At 47.8% G+C, this 21122-nt stretch overlaps 1 protein-coding gene across 1 annotated transcript in view; it reads right to left on the reverse strand.

The window, feature by feature from the left end:
* The window catches only part of abcc4 (ATP binding cassette subfamily C member 4 (PEL blood group)), a 58555-nt gene that overhangs the window by 29889 nt on the left and 7544 nt on the right, over nucleotides 1-21122 (reverse strand). The window contains exons 4-17 of the mRNA XM_064311541.1: nucleotides 18641-18865; nucleotides 17519-17608; nucleotides 16017-16180; nucleotides 14729-14854; nucleotides 11508-11757; nucleotides 9835-9942; nucleotides 8998-9156; nucleotides 7635-7799; nucleotides 7020-7114; nucleotides 5421-5507; nucleotides 2780-2876; nucleotides 2028-2219; nucleotides 313-450; nucleotides 99-136 (exon numbers count right to left, since the gene is read on the reverse strand). Of these exons, the coding sequence (XP_064167611.1) occupies nucleotides 99-136; nucleotides 313-450; nucleotides 2028-2219; nucleotides 2780-2876; nucleotides 5421-5507; nucleotides 7020-7114; nucleotides 7635-7799; nucleotides 8998-9156; nucleotides 9835-9942; nucleotides 11508-11757; nucleotides 14729-14854; nucleotides 16017-16180; nucleotides 17519-17608; nucleotides 18641-18865 (1934 nt within the window). The remainder of the gene's footprint in view (nucleotides 1-98; nucleotides 137-312; nucleotides 451-2027; nucleotides 2220-2779; nucleotides 2877-5420; nucleotides 5508-7019; nucleotides 7115-7634; nucleotides 7800-8997; nucleotides 9157-9834; nucleotides 9943-11507; nucleotides 11758-14728; nucleotides 14855-16016; nucleotides 16181-17518; nucleotides 17609-18640; nucleotides 18866-21122) is intronic.

The following is a 21122-nucleotide window of genomic DNA, read 5'->3' on the forward strand; positions in this document are numbered from 1 at the left end:
GGATGATCATGTGACACTAATGGAGTTTGAGTACATGGGGATGGAGTACATTGAGTACATAGGGATGATCATGTGACTCTAATGCTTCTGTTTCTCACCAGTAAGCCAGCCACCAGTCCTGCAGGATGTATGACACCTGAAAAGAAAATAGAATAAAAAAATGAAGATGAGAGACCTGTCCCTGCACACACCCACGCTAACGCACACACCCAGGCTAACGCACACACCCACGCTAACGCACCCACGCTAACGCACACACCCAGGCTAACGCACACACGCTAACGCACACACGCGCTCGGGAACGCGTCTCACTTGAGCAAACAGGTTGAGGACGACGAGCAGGAGCAGGAAGAGGGTGTTGGCCCCGGCTCTCAAAAACTTCAGATACAGGCTGAGTCTGATCTTCCCCTCGGAGCGCGTTTCCTCGGCGATGGACTGGACCTGCTCCGCCTGCAGAACCACAAAATCACACCCCGTCACTCTCTGTGAACTTCCGACAACCCCGTGACCTGCCTCACCCGCACAGAGACACAACCCCGCCCCATCACCTCGCATCGACCAAACCCAAAAATAGAGCCAAAGTTGGTACATCCATAAATCAGCCACTAATAGGATAGTCATTTGCTTAAAAAGAATTGAATGTGACACTCATAATTATATAGAGAACTCTGTTAAGGACAGTGGGAGATGTTTTAAGAACATAGCAACACATTTATAGATGTACAGAAAGTTTGTTTTAACAGAAACCAGCTGCTGCCCTCCTGTGGATGCTATGTATCATTACTTCCCCATGTTAACCTATAATCAGCACTTCAACACCCCTTTCACACACAAAACCCAGGGTTGACACAGAGTATACTGAACATGGGTTCAGTGTTGAACCTACTGACATCACACAATGTATCCACTGTTCACACAAGACCCGAGTCTGCTAGTTTACTTAAGCACACATTCCGGTTTATCCTGCTAATACAGCCATGATGCTGGCTCAACTCTGTACTCTAACTCCTGAATCGACAGTCCAGTGATCTGCTTCAAATTTTGAGAATGCTTTGGAAAAACTGTCACAAAACATTTTAAGTAACATATTATTGACTGTTTCATTTCCAGTTACATATTTACCGGTGACACCTGCGCAATTACATGTGAATATACACTTACATGAATGCAGTTTCCGGCATTTATGTAAAAGTTTCAGAGTGTTGTTTGTGCATGAGTACAGCTGTAAGACTTGGAGCACCGATTCAGGAAATTTGGGCCAGTTAAACACACGAGGAGACCGAGGGTCGGTCAGGTGACCGCGCTGCGTAGAGGAACCCGTGCCTCCCCTCCCATACCCAAGCCGAGCAGCGCTGAACCCGTGTAAACCCCATCATGAGCAGGGTCACGGTCACTGTCACTGAACCCGTGTAAACCCCATCATGAGCAGGGTCACGGTCACTGTCACTGAACCCGTGTAAACCCCATCATGAGCAGGGTCACGGTCACTGTCACTGAACCCGTGTAAACCCCATCATGAGCAGGGTCACGGTCACTGTCACTGAGCCCGTGTAAACCCCATCATGAGCAGGGTCACGGTCACTGTCACTGAACCCGTGTAAACCCCATCATGAGCAGGGTCACGGTCACTGTCACTGAACCCGTGTAAACCCCATCATGAGCAGGGTCACGGTCACTGTCACTGAACCCGTGTAAACCCCATCATGAGCAGGGTCACGGTCACTGTCACTGAACCCGTGTAAACCCCATCATGAGCAGGGTCACGAACCCGGGCCAGATAACGCCGCTGGTCCCTTTCACACCAACGACAAACACGGGCTGTACCCGGGTCACTGCTTCGGTGAGAAAGGAGCGTCACAGAACAATCTACAGAAGTAGGTTTGAGAGGAACACAGTCTCAGAGATTTATATAACAGTTAAACAGTGTTAAACTGTCAGGAAGTCCTGACAGGACAATGTACAGGAAGTGCTCCTGGTCTGGAACGCCGGGACAGGAAGTGAGGGGAGGCTGCGGCGGCGCCCCGTACCGGCAGTTGGTCGGCCCCGTCTTTGACGGACAGCAGGGAGGAGGACTGGGAGCGCATGGAGGTCTGGGAGAGGGTGCGGCTGCGCAGCTCCACCCCCTGCTGCTCCTCCTCCTCCTCGTGCTTCAGAAGGGAGGTGAAGTCCAGCCCAGAGCGCTGCAGTTCTGAGTACGTGCCCCTCGCCACCATGTGACCCTGCGGGGGGGGGGGACAGGGGGGTCACGCTTACGACAGGTACCTGAGACTGAGACAGTGTGTGGGCACGTGTGTGCGTGTAAGTACATGTGTGTGTATGTGCATGTACGTGTGTGTGTGTGTGTGTTCGTGTTAGGCAGGAACTGAGAAGGGAACAGGAACTCAAACGACTACACAAATACGCAAACACACAATCCATCAAACACACACATGCACTTTCTCCAAAACAAAGAAAGTATGTGAACTGTGTGTATCAGATATACATGCATGAGAATCTTGTGTGTGCCTTAAGATAAAAATATGCACTCTTGCGTAGTAGCCGGAGCCTGCAAGTTCAAGTTCCTGTGCATCCTGATTCAAGCCTTAGCACAGCTTAAACCAGTTACGCAATTCACAGTAATCTATTCTGACTAAAAAGAACATTTATTTATTAACGAATGTGAGTCACTGTGTTGCACCTGTATGCATGAACCTTCACTGGTATGTGGTACAGTGGGATATACTCATACTCATACTGTACATACAAAGGTATGTACAGACTACAGGTCGTCAGCGTATACCTCCTTCAGGACCAGGATCTGGTCGGCAGCCTTCAGGTACTGCAGCTGGTGGGTCACCAGGATACGCGGCTTCTTCCTCAGGAGCCCGCAGATGCACCTGGCGAGAAGCGACAGATGAGAAGCTCAAATAAGCTGCCAAAAGCGCACACGTGCTGCAGACCTCGAACCCGCGCCCGTAACCTCCCCGAACAGCACGGAGCAAAGCGCCACGCGAGGGGGACCCCGGGAGGGGAATCGGGAACATCCCGTCCACGCGGATGAACACAGCGATTACCGAACCCAGGCAGGAGCCCAGTGGCGGCTCACAGGGACAGGGTCGAGGCAGGTCACAGGAGTAGTAATTACAGGGCAATTCAAAGTAAGCTCACGCCTAGCCGTGTGAGCTAATCCCAGAATGCATTGCCTCAAGCCCATTAGTGTGCGTGTCAGAGGGGAAGGCAGGTCACAGAATACGTGTTCACTTGTTACACGTGCTGCGGCTGGGATTAGGGGATCTGCTGGAGGAAAGCATGGCTGTTAGTCCAGTGTGCAGGGAGTGTCCATCCTGCAAGGCCAGCAGCGCCAGGCTCCGCTCCTCAGACCGCTTCCCTGATGGGAACGGCCCCGCCTGGCTCCTGGAATTTCTGTGGCACGGTAAACGGAAAGGCTGCTGCCCTGAAACCCAAACACACACACACACGCATGCACGCACACACACACACACAGGCACAAGCATACACACACACATGCACACACAAACAAATATGCATGCATGTACCCACACACACACACACACACACACACGGACAAAGCTCACTGTGCACCAGCAAAATAAATAGCTGGTGGCAAACAGGTGAACAACCTCACAAACCAACCAAACTGGTCAGAACATCACAACACAACCAGCCAAAAATGTGCCATGAGTACATTCTAGTCAACAGCTAGCCAAAACAGCAACATAAAAAATATTTCAAACACAACAGCCAGCTAAAACAAGAAAACAAAAACTTAACACAACACTCAACACAAGAACCAATCAAAATGGCCACACAACAATGGACAACGTACCAGCCAACAGCCACAGGCCAACAAAAGCAACAGCTAGCCAAAACAACCACAGAAGAGCCACCGAAAAATTACAACACAATGGACGCATTCAACCCAACAACTGGCCCAAAGCAAAACACAATGACTAAGACAAACTACGAGACACAATCATATACTCCAAAACTCTAAATTTACATCACTGTCATGGAATTAGCCCTGCAGCAATCCATGTGCACTGAGGAAAGTGAGGACTACGAAACTGCTCTTACATAACTCCGCACAACCACACTGAAGTTCAGCCAGAACACCTCCTGGCCTGGTTTCCACGACTACCGGAGTAACATTGCAAGGGGATGATAAATCTTTCAAATAGGCTACTTTTTCCATTTGTTTTTTCAGAACTCCATGACTTCAGGCTCCTGCTTGGCCTAATACCCGAACTATTTCATCTGCAAGGTTTCCCTGACTTCGCCCACAGCTTTTACACAATTTCCCCGCTGATCGCTATTTTCCGAAGTAGAAATTCTTTTCAAGTATTTCCTTTTCGAATTACCCCGGGCCAATCCACATACCAGAGCAGGTAACAGTGACCCAGAACACATGGACTTGTATGTCCTACACACACACACGCACACATATTCAGGTACAGGTATCCACAAATACACCTCAAAACTCGTAGACATACACAAACAGATGTGTACACATACGCACACACACAATCTCTCTCTCGCTCATACAGGTGTGCAGGTGGGTTTCTCCTCTGATACACTCTCTCTCTCTCTCTCTCATACAGGTGTGCAGGTGCTCCTCTGATACACTCTCTCTCTCTCTCTCATACAGGTGTGCAGGTGCTCCTCTGATACACTCTCTCTCTCTCTCTCATACAGGTGTGCAGGTGCTCCTCTGATACACTCTCTCTCTCTCATACAGGTGTGCGGTTGCTCCTCTGATACACTCTCTCTCTCTCTCTCATACAGGTGTGCGGTTGCTCCTCTGATACACACTCTCTCTCTCTCTCATACAGGTGTGCAGGTGCTCCTCTGATACACTCTCTCTCTCTCTCTCTCTCTCTCATACAGGTGTGCGGTTGCTCCTCTGATACACTCTCTCTCTCTCTCTCATACAGGTGTGCAGGTGCTCCTCTGATACACTCTCTCTCTCTCTCATACAGGTGTGCGGTTGCTCCTCTGATACACTCTCTCTATCTCTCTCATACAGGTGTGCGGTTGCTCCTCGGATACACTCTCTCTCTCTCTCTCATACAGGTGTGCGGTTGCTCCTCTGATACACTCTCTCTCTCTCTCTCATACAGGTGTGCAGGTGCTCCTCTGATACACTCTCTCTCTCTCTCATACAGGTGTGCAGGTGCTCCTCTGATACACTCTCTCTCTCTCATACAGGTGTGCGGTTGCTCCTCTGATACACTCTCTCTCTCTCTCATACAGGTGTGCAGGTGCTCCTCTGATACACTCTCTCTCTCTCTCTCGCTCATACAGGTGTGCGGTTGCTCCTCTGATACACTCTCTCTCTCTCTCATACAGGTGTGCAGGTGCTCCTCTGATACACTCTCTCTCTCTCTCATACAGGTGTGCGGTTGTTCCTCTCTGATACTCACTGCTCAAACAGGTGTTTCCCCACCTCAGCGTCCACAGCACTGAGGGGATCGTCCAGCAGGTAGATATCAGCATCCTGATAGACCGCTCTGGGGACGAGACAGCACTCTGTTCACTCCTTCCTGTTACCGCACGCTGCACCACATTACCGCACATTACATCCTTTCAGCAGATGATCTTATCTCCAGCAACAAGAACTATGTACATTTCAAGCAGCAGCCTGTTTAGACACTGATATGAAACGATATGGAAAGGAAAATTCAGTAGTAAATGTTTCCTTATCGATTTCATGAATCTGGGGAAGTGTTAGAAGATGGTGATTGCGGTGAAGCTGGAAAAGGTGCCAGAGTTATGAATACCAAAGGGACTTCTCCACAACACAGCGATACTCAATTCCCCCAAACTCAGCTTCACTGGCTGCCCTTGAGCTGTGATAACCTAGCAGGCCTGGAGCTGTTACTGGCTTGAGCAGAGATTCGCTGAAAGGATCTGAGCTGTGATTGGGTGAGTGTACTTGAGCGAGCTTGTGATTGGCTGAGAGAATTTAAGCTGTTCCAGGCTGAGAGGACATGAGCAGTCCTGTGATGGCCCTTTTCCACCAGGCTGTAGGAACTATCCACAATGGGGACTACGCGGTTTCTGGAGCACGGTCACTTATCCACCGCACCTCGAGAACCGTGAGGATTAGCCAAACTAGGAGGAAGTGGCAGAAAACAGCGATGGCTGCGTTTAATCGGTTACGTTTGCATTCCGTATTCATCCTTTGTAACCACCCAGGACTGAAACAGATAATATTATACAATGCCTTACTTCTAATTCTCTTTTATTTTGGAATCCTTGGACCGTGTTGATGTATTATGTGTTGTGTGTTTCATGTGTTTCTGCTGTATATGATGTGGTTCTAATTCTTTTAGAAGTACCTGCGTGTACCTGCATCAGTGACAGCTCTGAAGAAGGTATGATTATACAGCACAACAACAGGCTGTTGTTTAATCCTTAACAGCTGAAAATGGACTTATCACTAATGGTTGTGTCAGCACAATGCTAAGTTTACAGCGCAATTCTAAGATAACAGCGCAATTCTAAGATAACAGCAGAATACTAAGAATACAGCTGTTATGCGGAGCTGATAAGATAAGTGATATGCCAAAGAGGAGACTCGTTTGAGGAGTGAATGAAAATTGAGTAAAAACTTCAAAGCGGCCTAATCATGGTCATCTTAATCTCTTTTATTATTTTTCATTTTAAATGTTTTTCTGTTGTTTTCTAAGGTGCTTTGGTGATTGGCGATTCCTGTCAAAATTGCGTTTGGCGATGTTCAGTACTCCAAGCTCCACTCAACAGATTGTGAACCACCAACAAGTGCTACTTCACCAGCGGGGACTAAAATGGAGAATAGGTAAGCCCCAGGAACCAAAACTGACTTTGTGTTCCCTGAGGGGGAAAACCAAAAGGTTCCAGAGGTCTGGAAAAGGTTCCAGAGGTCTGGAAAAGGTTCCTCCAGTGGGAAAGGGCTGTAAGTGGCTGTGGATAAGAGCATCTGCTTAGTGACTGTAATGGAATGAGAGGATGTGAGCTGTGATTGGCCGGCAGGAGCGCACCTGGCCAGGTTAACGCGGGCCTTCTGCCCCCCGCTGAGAGTGGCTCCTCGGTCCCCAATCACCGTCAGGTCTCCGTCCGGCAGCAGCTCCATGTCCTAAACACAGGGGAATACATCCCATAATAAGACTAAGAGAACATACCCCACAGTCACAGACTAAGAGAACATACCCCACAGTCACAGACTAAGAGAATACACCCCACAGTCACAGACTAAGAGAACATACCCCACAGTCACAGACTAAGAGAACATACCCCACAGTCACAGACTAAGAGAATACACCCCACAGTCACAGACTAAGAGAACATACCCCACAGTCACAGACTAAGAGAATACACCCCACAGTCACAGACTAAGAGAATACACCCCACAGTCACAGACTAAGAGAACATACCCCACAGTCACAGACTAAGAGAACATACCCCACAGTCACAGACTATAAAAATATATACCCCAGTCACAGAACATAAGAATAGTATGTGGGTCTGGCGTGTGTACTTGTGCGCGTGTGTGTGTCTCACGGGTGTGTACATGAACACGCTGGTCCAGTGAGTGTGCGCATGTACATGCGTGTGCCTGGCAGCCGTGTGCTCGCAGACATTCCCGTGTGTCTTACCCTGGTGAGCGCGCACGCTCTCAGCACCTTCTCGTACTTCTGGGGGTGGAGCTCCTTGCCAAACAGGATGTTGCTGCGGATGGTTCCGGGGAAAACGCAGGGCTGCTGGGAGGCGTAGGTCAGGGCCCCTCTCACCTTGACCACGCCCTTCTCTCTGGGTAGCTCCTACCCAGAACTGTAACTGCAGCAAACTGGTACACACTAACACAGTAATGTAACACTGCACCCTAACACTGTACAACACTAACACAGTAATGTAACACTGCACCGTAACACTGTACAACACTAGCACAGTGATATTAACACTGTAACACTGTAACACGCAGTAAGATGCACTAGTTGTATACTGTAGTTCAATGCAGTGCAATAGTGATGCATTAGTAACAGACACTGTAACACACAGTGGCGCACAGTAACACTATAAAACAAGTAAAGCAGAGTAACACCAACAGTGTGGCACACTGTAAAACATGGTAATACACAGCACAACACAGTCAAAAGTCAGACCACGTGTGGTACCACACAGTGAGACGCAGGGAGACAGAGAGGCAGAGACACAGGGCTGAAGTGACAGGTTTTACTGGGTCTGGCAGGGCCTGCCTGTGCTAGGCCTGGACTGTGCAGCACAGCTATATAAAAGCCCCAGGTTCACGGGAGGAATGCCAGCGGCCAGCGGGTTTGGGGTGGGTGGGGGGGGGGGGGGGCAGGAAAGCTGACACGCCGCAGCAGGTGTCCCGCTCGGGCAGGACGGACCCCCCCTGCTTCAATTTTAAAGATTAAACCCACCCCCTTTTTCCACTCCCCCTTTTAACAGAGTTATGTAACAAAGGACTGCTTTTACACAACCCCTTTCACTCAGGATCTCTGAGCGGTTTCAGGTGAAGGTGTCGGGGGGGGGGGCGGCCTGCACAGCTTGAGTAACAATGAGACCACCCACCTGGGTGATGCATGGCAGCCATTTCACACACAGCTGTGGATGTTCATCACACAACAGTTAGGGCAAGGTGGGGGGAGGGGCTAAGTAAAGGTTGTCATTTTGATTCTGAAGTGAGGAGCTGCCATTCTACCCTTGAGTGAGGTATGTGTAGTCTTTATTTAGCAGACATTTGTGCGCTTTAAGCAGACAGTAGGAAAGCAGAGGGTTACACACAGGAATGGGGTCACATGCACAGAAGGTCCCATGACCAGAAATGGAACCCCTGGCTGCAGGGAGGATGTGTATATGACCAGAGTCAGCTGCCCAGCAAACTGTGCCACACTCCTACAGCAGTAACCCTATCTGGATATGTGTACCGCACCTAAGACCTTAGCTCTCTTTGTTGCCATAGATACAGATAGATGCAAGCCTGCTCGCTTAATGAAAAAAGTCCGGACAGCAGTATAAACACAGAGCGCAGATATAAAACCGATAGCAGAGCGTTAGATCTCTGACCTTTCCTGCGCCCACGGGTCCGATGACCACCAGCAGCTGCTCTGGCTTCACTGTGAACGACACGTTCTGCAGGGTCGGAGCATCCAGGCTCTGAAACACAGCGCAGCAGCGTGTGAGTGTGTGCATGTGTGTGTGTGCGTGCGTGCGTGCAAGTGTGTGCGTGTGTTTGTGTGTGTGCGTGCGTGCGTGTGTGTGTGTTTGTGTGTGCGTGTGTTTGTGTGTGTGTGCGTGTGAGCGTGTGTGCGTGTTTGTGTGTGCGTGTGTTTGTGTGTGTGTGCGTGTGTGCGTGTGTGCGTGTGTGTGTGTGTGATTGGTGTGTTTGTGTGTGTGTGCGTGCGTGCGTGCGCGCGAGTGTGTGCATGTGTGTGTGTGTGTGTGTGTGTGTGTGCATATGTTTGCGTGTATGTGTGTGTGTGTATGTATTTGCATGTGTGTTTGTGTGTATGTATGTGTGTGAGTGTGTGTGTGTGGGTGAGCATGTGTGTGTATGTGTGCACGCAGGCGTGAATGTGTGAGTGTGTGTGTGTGGGTGAGCATGTGTGTGCATGTGTGCACGCAGGCGTGAATGTGTGAGTGTGTGTGTGTGGGTGAGCATGTGTGTGTATGTGTGTGTGCAGGCGTGAATGTGTGCGTGTGTGTGTGTGGGTGAGCATGTGTGTGTATGTGTGCGCGCAGGCGTGAATGTGCGCGTGTGTGTCTTGGCTTAAGCAGGAATAGCTCAGTCTCTGTGTGAGGGCTATTGGTGTGGTCTCGTGGGCGTGGCCTCACCTCGTCCCAGTAGCAAATCAGATCCTGTATCTCCACTGTGGGCTCCTTCTTCTCCTCCTGGGGCAGCTCAGCTACCTGCTTCACAGTCTCATCCAGCAGGAGGAAATTCTGTGGAAGAGACTGACCGTCAGCACAAACACTGACACACTGAATACTGACACATTCAGCACCAACACTGACACATTCACTACTGACACTGACACATTCAGCACCAACACTGACACATTCACTACCGACACTGACACAGTCAGCACCAACACTGACACACTGACTACTGACACAGTCACTGCTGGCCAGAATTCTGAATGCTTCCCCTATGCAGAGCTCTAGAATGACTCAGCAGCCAATCAGGGCAACAAGAGGATACTTTATGCGAATTGAATAACCCCTCCCCGCTTTTGTGTTTCAGTGGAAACCCACCACATATGCACACACCCCCCATGTCCCTTCCCCACTACCCTTTGTGTGACCACAGCATCAGGCCCAACGGTGAGCACAGTATGCAGTCACGGTCACGGTAAGCAGAAGTGTTTTTGACCGTCTGCGGTCAGGCGGCCAGGTCAGGCACTTCCGCACACGCGAGTCTCACGGCAGCGCGAGTCTCGCTGCAGCGGCCGCAGGGGGGGGGGGGGTTTCCTTCTTCCTCTCAGACCGTAGCGCAGGGCTGCAGCTGCGACACGCTTTCAGTGCTGCACTTCCCCAATTCGACCGCGTTTTCATCGATTGCTCAAGAGATGTCTGGCCTCCTACTGAAGCACGGTCAGACAGAGTCACCATGCTGCCACTGTGAGGCTGGCACTGACGGAGGCGCTGGCTGCCTGCAGTGAATCTGCTCTGCTTCCTGTGCAGGACCCGCGGGCACCAGAGCTGCATTTCAGGCAGGAACTCGTGTATTTCAATATTCACATGAGTATGTAAATACATTTTTCTGGTTTTGCGCTGATTTCAGGTATTAGCGCACGCACCAGCATGTACTACCCTATCTAACAGGGGGGCACTATACATCTCCCATAATAAACAAGAGGAATACCAGAAACCCCCCCAGTACCTACAAGCAGATCCAAACAGCAGGTGGTGCTAGGGGGGTGCAGGGTGATCGCATTTCTGAGCAGCAGCAGCGACGCATTCCATTCCATGCGCGCTGCTCATTTCCTGCATCTGCATGGTGCAGCTCCTCTGCGGCAGGCGGACCCACTGCTCTGACACGCCAGTGCACACGCTAAAGAGAATCTCTGGGTTCACATGTTTACCTGCAGGGCTTCCACACGCACCTCTGCCACTAACTTGAGGGTTTTTCAGTTCCCTCAGTCCCATTTCCCCCCAAAATCTGCACAGCTTATATGCTGCAGACAAAGCAATATAAAAAGGGCCTGTAAAAACAACCCCAGAAAATGGCCGCTGTCTCAGGATAAGCTCTTTCAACTCCAATCCAAACCACGTGCACGCTGACTACGTGGATTCTGAACCGAGACCACATTTACGAAATGCACACCTCAGTCCGTGTCAGAAAAACTACACAGTGAAAATATCAGAAGAGTCAGAAGAGAAACCAAACTGACAGAGGAAGGAGGTGGGGCACCCACAGGAAGTGACTGGCAGGGGCATTAGCTGACAGAGGGGGTGTGGTTTAGAAAGCGGGAGCGGGAAGCTGTTGCGGGGGGGGGGGGGGTTACCTTGATCCTGCGCACACTGATGAGCGTCTCGGACACCTTCTCGACGGCGGAGGGGAAGAAGAGGGTGACGGTGAGCCGGACGGCGCTGTACAGGGACACGGTCACAAAGACGCGGCTGGCCGAGATGGTGTTCCCCACCAGCACGTACACCGTGAAGGTGACGAACACGATCACCTTCCCCGCCACGAAGAACGAGGCCATGTTCAGCCCCCGCAGGTACGAGCTCTTCAGGACCTTCGAGATCTCCTTCCTGAGCGGGACAGGAGAGAGCGTTACACTAAAACTGGTACACATGTCCAAATGCACACACAGAACCATCCATGCATCCATCCATCCATTATCTATACACGCGTGTCATGGGCAGAGTCGTGGGGGGTGCTGGAGCCTATCCCAGCATGCATTGGGTGAGAGGCAGGAATACACCGTGGATAAGTCACACAGAACCATAACAACTCTAATCCATCCCACAATCCCTGCACCCCAAACACACTGATCCAAACATGACGGCACACACACTCACAAACGCACACTGAACCCCACAAACATGGGTGCAAAAGATGATGTGCAGATACACATTTAACCCCGAAAACTCACAACGATCCAAACACACAATCACAGGAGAATATAAACAGACGCACGCAAACACACACGCACCCAACCCCAAAATCGCATACACGCTGAACCCCAGAAACCCTTATTCAGATGCAGATACGCAGCACCCCAAAAGCACTCATCCAAACGCTGACGCACAGCCACTGCAGGAACTCTGAGGCACGGTGGACCGATGCCAGCCTCAGATTCCATTAAACCAGAAAAACTGCTGAGACTCAGACAGCGTCTGGCCTGAGAACAATGAAACACCTCAAAACAATAAAAGCTACTACATGTCACATCCTGACAGACAGCCACAACCTGAACACCTCACACAATAAAGGCTATTACAAGTCACAGCCTGACTCCAGATTCCATCTGTTCGGCAACGTTCATCCCTTATTAAAACGGCCTCAACAGCATGACCTGCATTAGCGGCCCAACCGTTCCAGCCAGGGGTTCCAAATGCACAGGATACGTTCCAATTTGAGTACGCAGCGAGCAAGAATGACTAAGGGAACTTTAAGTAACTAAAGTATAAAATTAACTTTGAATTGAGCGTGTGTAGTTTACACGTTATACAAGACGGACGGAGACACCGCGTGGGGTCTTCTCACCTCGTAGGACTCTCTATGTAGCGCAAGGAGATAAAAATGGTTGAACACAAAACATGCACCTTTTACAATGACAAAAAAAATGGAAAAAACCAAACAATGTCGTAATATCTAAAAATCAAATGTACACAAAGCATAGTAGTAGATATACTTGAACTCGAAGCTAATATGAAAGGACAGACACGTGACCTGAAAGAGGGTTTGCTGGTAGCACAGCAGAAGTATCTACAGTATGTGTGATAATCTTCAATCTTGCTGACCTCAACCTTGTCCTTTTCCAGGGACAGTTCAGTCCATTCTGTTTTTACTTGCTGTTTGTTTTTTTCTTCAAGCTACAAGCGCAGAGTTCCTGAAGTCTTCCTGCATAATGGCTGTTCTACTCTGTTTACTAAAGCTGGGATTACATCATGCGTGTCCACAGACGTTTGGAGTAAATCTGCTCAATTCTTGGGAGGTGAGGGATAAAACAGCAGTCTTTGGCAGTGTGTAAAAGCTCTGGTGTGTGGGGTGGGGGCGTGCGGAGGGAGACTCAGGGTCAAAGCCTGGGAGGGACAGATGGGGGGGGGAGGTTAGTTTAGGTTAAATGTCAGGAACCCAGTCAGAAATGGCTTCGATCAATAAAACGCCATTTGTTAACAGGAGCGCATGAAGATGAACAGGAACGCACTCCTCCTCTGGAGGAAGCCACAGGCTGAGCTGCAGACCTCAGAAGGCCTCAGTTATTTCAGTTCTCCTTTCCTTTCTTTAGCAACTCACCATCTCACGCTGGCTATTTGTGGCTCCAGGGCCCCTCACAGACATTTAAGCCTTACAGCAACTCCTAGGGGAACCACTAAGGTATAACCACATAAGGCATGCTTGCTTAAAAGATAAAAAAGTATATATACATACATATACACACACACACACACTTTATAAGGGCACTAATCTAATAACTAAATACATGTGGACTGGCATTAGTAGAAAATTAGGAAATTGGAGCACATTTTTGGACCTCTGAAGGAGGGGTGGGGGAGGGGAGGAGTTATGAGCCTTAACCAGCGGATGGAGACATGGGGAAGGCTGGTGACAGGGCTGCCTGATTTGAATCCCAGCCGGCTGTCACCTGGTCAGGGCTGTCTCTGTCTCTAAACAGGAACAGCCCTCTCCAGCCTCTCCCATCCCAGCACAGAGAACGCTTTCACTGGCCAGCCGAGCTCCAACACACCTGCACCAGTGTCACCGTTAATTCGCATTGAGGAGGCCTTTATACTGGGCTAATTACTAATCACCTTAATCTGTCGCTATGTCCTTATACAGCTGGCATCTTGAGCCTTGAACCTGACTCAGAGGCGATAACCTACAAGCTTCTTTTTGCGCTCCCATGGTAAAGACGGCCATCCCGTGCCGTACGTTCAGTGGTTAAGGCGTGTGTAGACAGAGGTGCGTTTGTGCGGACATCTGTAACGCAGCTGACCGGAGGTTTCTGCACTTAATGCTTTGCTCGTGTTTGCAAAAAAAGAAAAAAAAAAGCTTTATTAGTTTATATTTAGAAAGTGGAAGCAGATGGTTCTTGGTCTGAGCACGTCATGTGACCCTTATCGTCTCTGTGGCAACGCGACGCACTTCCTGCCGTCCCGAGAGGAACTGTGGGAATGCCGCGCTGCCAGGGGAGCGTGACACACCATGACGCACCCGGTTACCGGGTGATTGCAACACACATGAAACGCACGGAAAATCCACAGGGGCCCGTGTGCACACAGCCCGCACACAGTCTGCACACAGTCTGCACACAGTCTGGTTTTGAGTACTGGAATGAGGTCGCCGAAGGGCGCGTTTATGTTTGCCAGAACCTTAACTAAGTTCATCTGAACTGTCTCCACAAGCACACAGCCAATGAGGGTACGATGCCACTGCAGAGTCTGGGTCACCCACAGCCACAACCAGGCCTGGAATCTGTACTGACTGCTTCTAAGGGACAGCCAATGAGCTGGGTCGCATAGAGCCCAGACTCCGCCCCCACTCCCAGCGCAGTACCTCCTGACTTCATTCACCAGGGCGGAGAAGGGCTTCTCCCACGCGTACATCTTTATGATGCGCATCCCGGACACTACTTCATTCATGGTGCGGATTCTGTTGTCGGTCAATGCGGCCGTTTTGCTCCTATGGAGGGAGGGAGGGAGGGAGGGAGAGAAAGAGAAATGGAGAGAGAGATAAGAGACAGAGAGACCGATGTTAACTGCTGATGTAATAAAGCACACCTCATTCAACATAGACTGCACTGAGCTGTTAATTAGCAGGCCCGCGCGGAATCTGCACCCGCACAACTCCGACGAGAACCCCGCCGAATTCCGTGGAAATCCAGCAAAATCTTGCAAGACATTCAGAAAGTTGACACAGCCTCTCTCCGTCCCAGGTCTGAGTGACTGAAAACAAACAAGACCAGGTCTGGCTGGACCGGCCGACCAATGGTGTGACGTCATAACTTGGCCGACCAATGGTGTAACTTCATCACTCACTTAGTCACTCAGTCAGTCACAGTCAGTTCGCGTTTGTAGGGCTGGCCCCGCTGTTGTGGTCCAGCCAAAAATAACATCAAAAATAAGATTTATAACTGAGGAGCTAAGAGAGATATCATTAATTACCAACAAAGACAAAAGCCAGGGCAGGGCAAATTAATTTGCCAATGATTTTAATAAGGATGGGGGAGTGTTATTCAGTAAAGTTTGCCAGCACACCGTGGATTACCTCAGGCAACAGATGCTGCTGAAGCATCTGAAGTCCCTTCGACAGAAGCACAGGCAGGTGAGTGGTTTAGGCAGGCTAAGCATCATGTTACCGCTAGCTTGCTAACATGCTGAATTCATTCAGAATTTGTCACAAAGTTGGCTGAAGTCGATTAACATTTATCAGGTTCACCCTCGCAGTGATCACTATTTCTGTCACTTAATTTGTGTCAGTAGTCAGCTAATATCAGTGTTCCACAAGAACGTAAGCCTAACACTAAATTACTGTACAATGTTGGGAATAGCATAACAATTAGTAGAACCAGGTGTGCCAAATTAGGGGTGAAATGAAAGCCTACATGATGGCAGATCAGTAACAGAGTCAGGTGTGCTGTAATGAATGGGTTTCAGAGTTTCACAGCACAGATAGGACTGTGACTTGAGGTGTATGGGAATGCAGGCTTTGCAGCATTCTTTCACTTGTGGCTCTCTCACTCTCTCTCTGTCTGTCACTCTCCCTCTCTCCCTCTCTGTCTCACTCTCACAGCTACCACGTTACTGCAGGGGGCTCTCCCTCTCCCAAAGCAAGCACGCCGTACCTGAAGGAAGAGAACAGGCGGCCAAACAGGGTTTGCAAAGGCATCAGGAAGACCAGCACAGCCATCCCAGCAAGGCACGACGGGCCGATCTCGTTCCACAGCAGCCCAATCACAGCGGCCGCCTGCAGAGGCCCCGCCCACAGGAAGTGCAAAAATATGGTGACCTGTGAAAGGAGGAAGCAGTCAGAGAGGGGGGTCAGGCTCGATTCTGGGGGTGGGCAGTAAAAAAAGCCTATAAAAACAATCCTGTTACGAACACTCCCTGTTCCCTGGGCCCAGCCGTGGCCTCTTTAAGAAAACACTGTCACCGGAACCTTGCGTGCCTTAGCTCCCAGCAGCAGGCTAGAAACTCAAGAGCTCAGCGCAGCATCGGACACCACAGGGTTCATGAGAATACTTCGAAAGGTGTTTACTTTGCTCTGTGAAGAGGTTTTGACTACATCACAGCAGATGCCTGCACGTACTGACTTACAAAAAGGACTTGTACTAACAAATGCAGTATGTACTACTACAGACAGAATTGACTGACTACAGTAGAGCTGTCAACTGAGCTCAGAACTTAGTGACTGAGCTACAGGAAAGGGCTGTATGTGACTGAAAGCTACAGGAAGAGCTATGTGACTGAGCTACAGGAAGGGCTATGTGACTGAGCTACAGGAAGAGGCTGTATGTGACTGAGCTACAGGAAGAGCTGTATGTGATGAGCTACAGGAAGAGGCTGTATGTGACTGAGCTACAGGAAGAGGGCTGTATGTGACTGAGCTACAGGAAGAGGGCTGTATGTGACTGAGCTACAGGAAGAGGGCTGTATGTGACTGAGCTACAGGAAGAGGGCTGTATGTGACTGAGCTACAGGAAGAGGGCTGTATGTGACTGAGCTACAGGAAGAGGGCTGTATGTGACTGAGCTACAGGAAGAGGGCTGTATGTGACTGAGCTACAGGAGAGGGCTGTATGTGACTGAGCTACAGGAGAGGGCTGTATGTGACTGAGCTACAGGAGAGGGCTGTATGTGACTGAGCTACAGGAAGGGCTGTATGTGACTGAGCTACAGGGAGAGGGCTGTATGTGACTGAGCTACAGGGAGAGGGCTGTATGTGACTGAGCTACAGGGAGAGGGCTGTATGTGACTGAGCTACAGGAAGAGGGCTGTATGTGACTGAGCTACAGGGAGAGGGCTGTATGTGACTGAGCTACAGGAAGAGGGCTGTATGTGACTGAGCTACAGGAAGAGCACTGTGGTTAGGATTTAGAAAGCAAAACATCACAATGAACAGTTCTTAAACTCAGATTTATCACTGCAGGGAATTGTAATGACACGTGCACTGAGAAAGCACAGTGTGTATACACCGTATGTACACCGTGTGCATTGTCTGTGGACAGTTACAGCATGACTGCAGCGGCATGCAGACTGGTGTGACAAAGATAAAACCCCGAAAGCAGAGACAATATTAGGATTTCAGAGACTGCAGCTACCAAAGAGGGACATAGTCAGTACTGTACCTCATCAAACTTGTTGACATCATTGGATAAGAGGTTCACAATCTGCCCAGTGGTTGTCTTTCCCATAGCTGTACTGCTGAGGCAAAGGGCCTGGTTATAAAACAAAGAAAGATCAAACACACAAATAAGGGATATACAAACATAAAGACATTTTTATCTAACAGAAGTACTATATGTCAGCAAAAAAGAATTATAAAGAATCACATGGTTCAATGTGATCCATCACGTCAGGTTGCCGGATTTCAATGGATATACAGTCGCACATTGCTCCTATGAATACATTATAAAACAGCATGACTCACAGCCATAAAATAATCCTGAAATCAATGAACTTTGATATACAATGCATTCGATTCCCACTGCCAAGTACAGTGCCTTATGATATGCAACACTAAAGTATGAGTAAAGTATTAAACTAGGATATAATGTATATACACACATAATTATTTCTGAAATGTCACATTACGGAAAAAAATTAATTCCTATGTAACAACCTCAATATTACAAGAATTTATTACCTTCTTATTATACTATCTAGCAATCATTGACTAACCATTAACGTAATGACAAAGTGCTATTGTGATATAATGATATGGTCATGTGCTGAGGTAGTGGTTAAATGGCACAATGCCAAACAATGGCAAAGTTAAAATGTTCAGCTTTAAATATGGTGCACAGGTACAAACTAAGCAGGGGAGAAGTCAAAAACTGGATGTGAAGCTGGGGGAGGCTACGGGCCGAGTTGTTTTTGACTTGTTCATCATTTTCGTTGTGGCGGATTACATGGAATCCTGCCAGTAAACCAAAGCATAACAAACTCTGAGTTCAGGACTTGAATTATGACCCTAAAGTAACAGATCAGTTTCTCATAGAAAGTATCCTGACCGTAAAATAAATGAAAAGCAAAATAAATAAAATCCAGCAGACAGGTGCGCTCACAGCAAAGAGCCCTAGTCTTTACATACGATCTACAAATGGTATTACCATGGGCAGTGCAGTGTTTCAGCAAGCACTGTAGCATCCATAAATCAGGTTCTCATACCACCGAATTATGAACGAAAGACCTCTCACGGGCCCTTTTTCCACAAAGCAACGGCTACTTCAGACGAGGGAAGGACCAACCTTCTTGTAGATCATGTGACACATGGCCACCCGGATCTTCATGCCAGCTCGCTGGACGTGGTAGAAGTAGAGGTGGTGAATGATGGCCAGCCCGATGCTGGACAGCGAGATGCCTGCGGCATAGCCATAGGCCTCATGGAGGGCGGCCTTGTCGTCCAGGCCGTGCTCCTCGAAGTACAGGATCAACTTCCCCAAAAACACCGGCTGAATCACCTTGATTACCTCCTGCGGGGAACAGGGAGTGGGGCAGGGGGGCGAAAAATGTTTTTTCGAAGAATTTCGCAAAGGCAAAAAATACCTCTTAAACGTGCTCTTGGAAGTGGTCACATCACATACTTGGGGTTAGGGTTAGGGTGCAGTACGAACTTGGGGGCAGTACGAACAAACAAATAATGATGCAATCTGTCAAAAACTTAGTGTTGCCTCATTGTGACATCACAGTTAATGCCCCCCGACCTTTTGGCCTCCCCCTGCTCGCTCTGCAAATTAAACCATCCACTGAAATCTACTGGAAGACAGCTTCACACTGCTTCGTTTAATTATATCTTGCCTTAATTAATCTAAGTGGATGAAAGAGGTTGTGGCAGCACTGAAGGGTTTAACAGCATGCTGCACTTAATACCCTTATTAACTAGCTAGCCTCCCATACTGTGCGTTTGAGATATTTTTGTGCTTCATGAAAGAATGCTGCTTGATGCATAATACATACTGAAACAAGGCTGTTTAAACACCCATATTGTTGTGCTTTTTTAATAAATATTACTTCCAAAATCAAAATCACACGACATTTTTCAGTTCCTAGCCTCTCAATGGCCTGTTAGCTTAGTATGAAAACTTGGATTTGTACGGACATTGAGACAAAACAGTGAACTTACTTTCACTTGTCTACCAATAGTGTCAAATATCAGCGCCTCACATTGTATTTACAATTCAACAGGCTGACACTTACAAAACACAACTGAGACATCTACCAGTGAGAAAGCAAGATGACCTCTTATGCAAGTCACATCTGTTACGTCTTTATTATGCAAGCAAACATTTTCACACTCCATATTACTGAATTAAATATTTTACTGAAAACAAAAATATGCCTTCAACGTTTTGAGATTAAACACTGACTGCAAGTAGCCACAAGTTATTGCTGGAAAATTTTCTTGACATATTCATCTCATATCTCATACTAATACAATAGTGTCTGAGTTGACCTCGCCATGTAGCACTGACTTTCAGAGTCACACACAGGAACAACCAGTGGGTACAGAACATAATGTCACTCCAAACTAGATTAGCCAATAGAGATGCATCACCTACACCCACGCCTATGCCGCCCACGAAATTCTGTTCAACATGTGACCAAAATTTCAATAAGCAAATGAAAACAGTATTAATATGTTTTAGAGCCCGACCGATGCCAGATTTTTGGGTCGGATGCCGATCCCGATTTTGGAGAGCCCTAGCCCACCGATTACCGATGTTTTGACTGATATTTTGTCAAAAAGTGCAACATTTTCAAATCAATTAGAAAAACTTATATTTTATTAAATTTTCTATATTTAAGAACATTTAACTTATAAGCAAACAAATAAAAATAAAAATAAACACACAAAGAACTTTTTAGATAAAAAAGTAAGACATGATATTAAATTAAATATATATATTAACACCATCTTTAAGTTTGTGAAATCAAAATAACTCCAACTCCATTTTTAAAAATCAGTTTTCCAGTTTCAAACATGTATTTTTATGAATATTATTTTTATTGTTGTTGTTATTATTATTATTATTATTATTATTAATTTGTTATAATTATGTCTTATCTATTCTCAGTACATTAATTATATTTTCTTATTTTATTCCTACTACATGATCTCGAAGAGTAAGACTTTATCTACCGAGCTTCCCTGTCCATAAGAATTAGGCGGTGAAAATAACTACAATGCGCTCTGACGCGTGACTAGATGACACACTCGCTCGCAATAACGCATTAGCTATTGACACAGCCTCATTATTTCTTATTATATATTCTCAGTAAGTTGAATGAATTATATTTTATTTCTACTACATGATCTCAAAGAGTAAGACATTATCTAGCGGAGCTAAAGAGTGAATCAAGTGTAACGTTAGATTAAATTAAATTGACTGGATGAAATACGTGAAAAAAAACTACAATGCGCTTTCGTGCAGGTTACCCGCGCTAACTGTTGGTTGATTCACTTCTCCAACAGCAATCCTTCTCTCATGTTATCACGACAAAGCTAGTTAACATGGCTTAAAATTATCCATGTTAGAAGTGTTTTATCTGCGTTTTTACTGTCTGGTTAGCTTGCTACGATGACGCGTGACTAGATGACACTAGATGACAATCACTCGTTGGCTATTTACACAGTATCATATAGTAGCTAATATCATTATCTCAGATAAAAAACAAATGTGTGATACATTCAATCACCATTTTATTTTGGCTGGTTATTTATCTGAGAAT

The sequence above is a fragment of the Anguilla rostrata genome, chromosome 15 (genome assembly GCF_018555375.3).
Source record: "Anguilla rostrata isolate EN2019 chromosome 15, ASM1855537v3, whole genome shotgun sequence".
Classification (NCBI taxonomy): domain Eukaryota; kingdom Metazoa; phylum Chordata; class Actinopteri; order Anguilliformes; family Anguillidae; genus Anguilla; species Anguilla rostrata.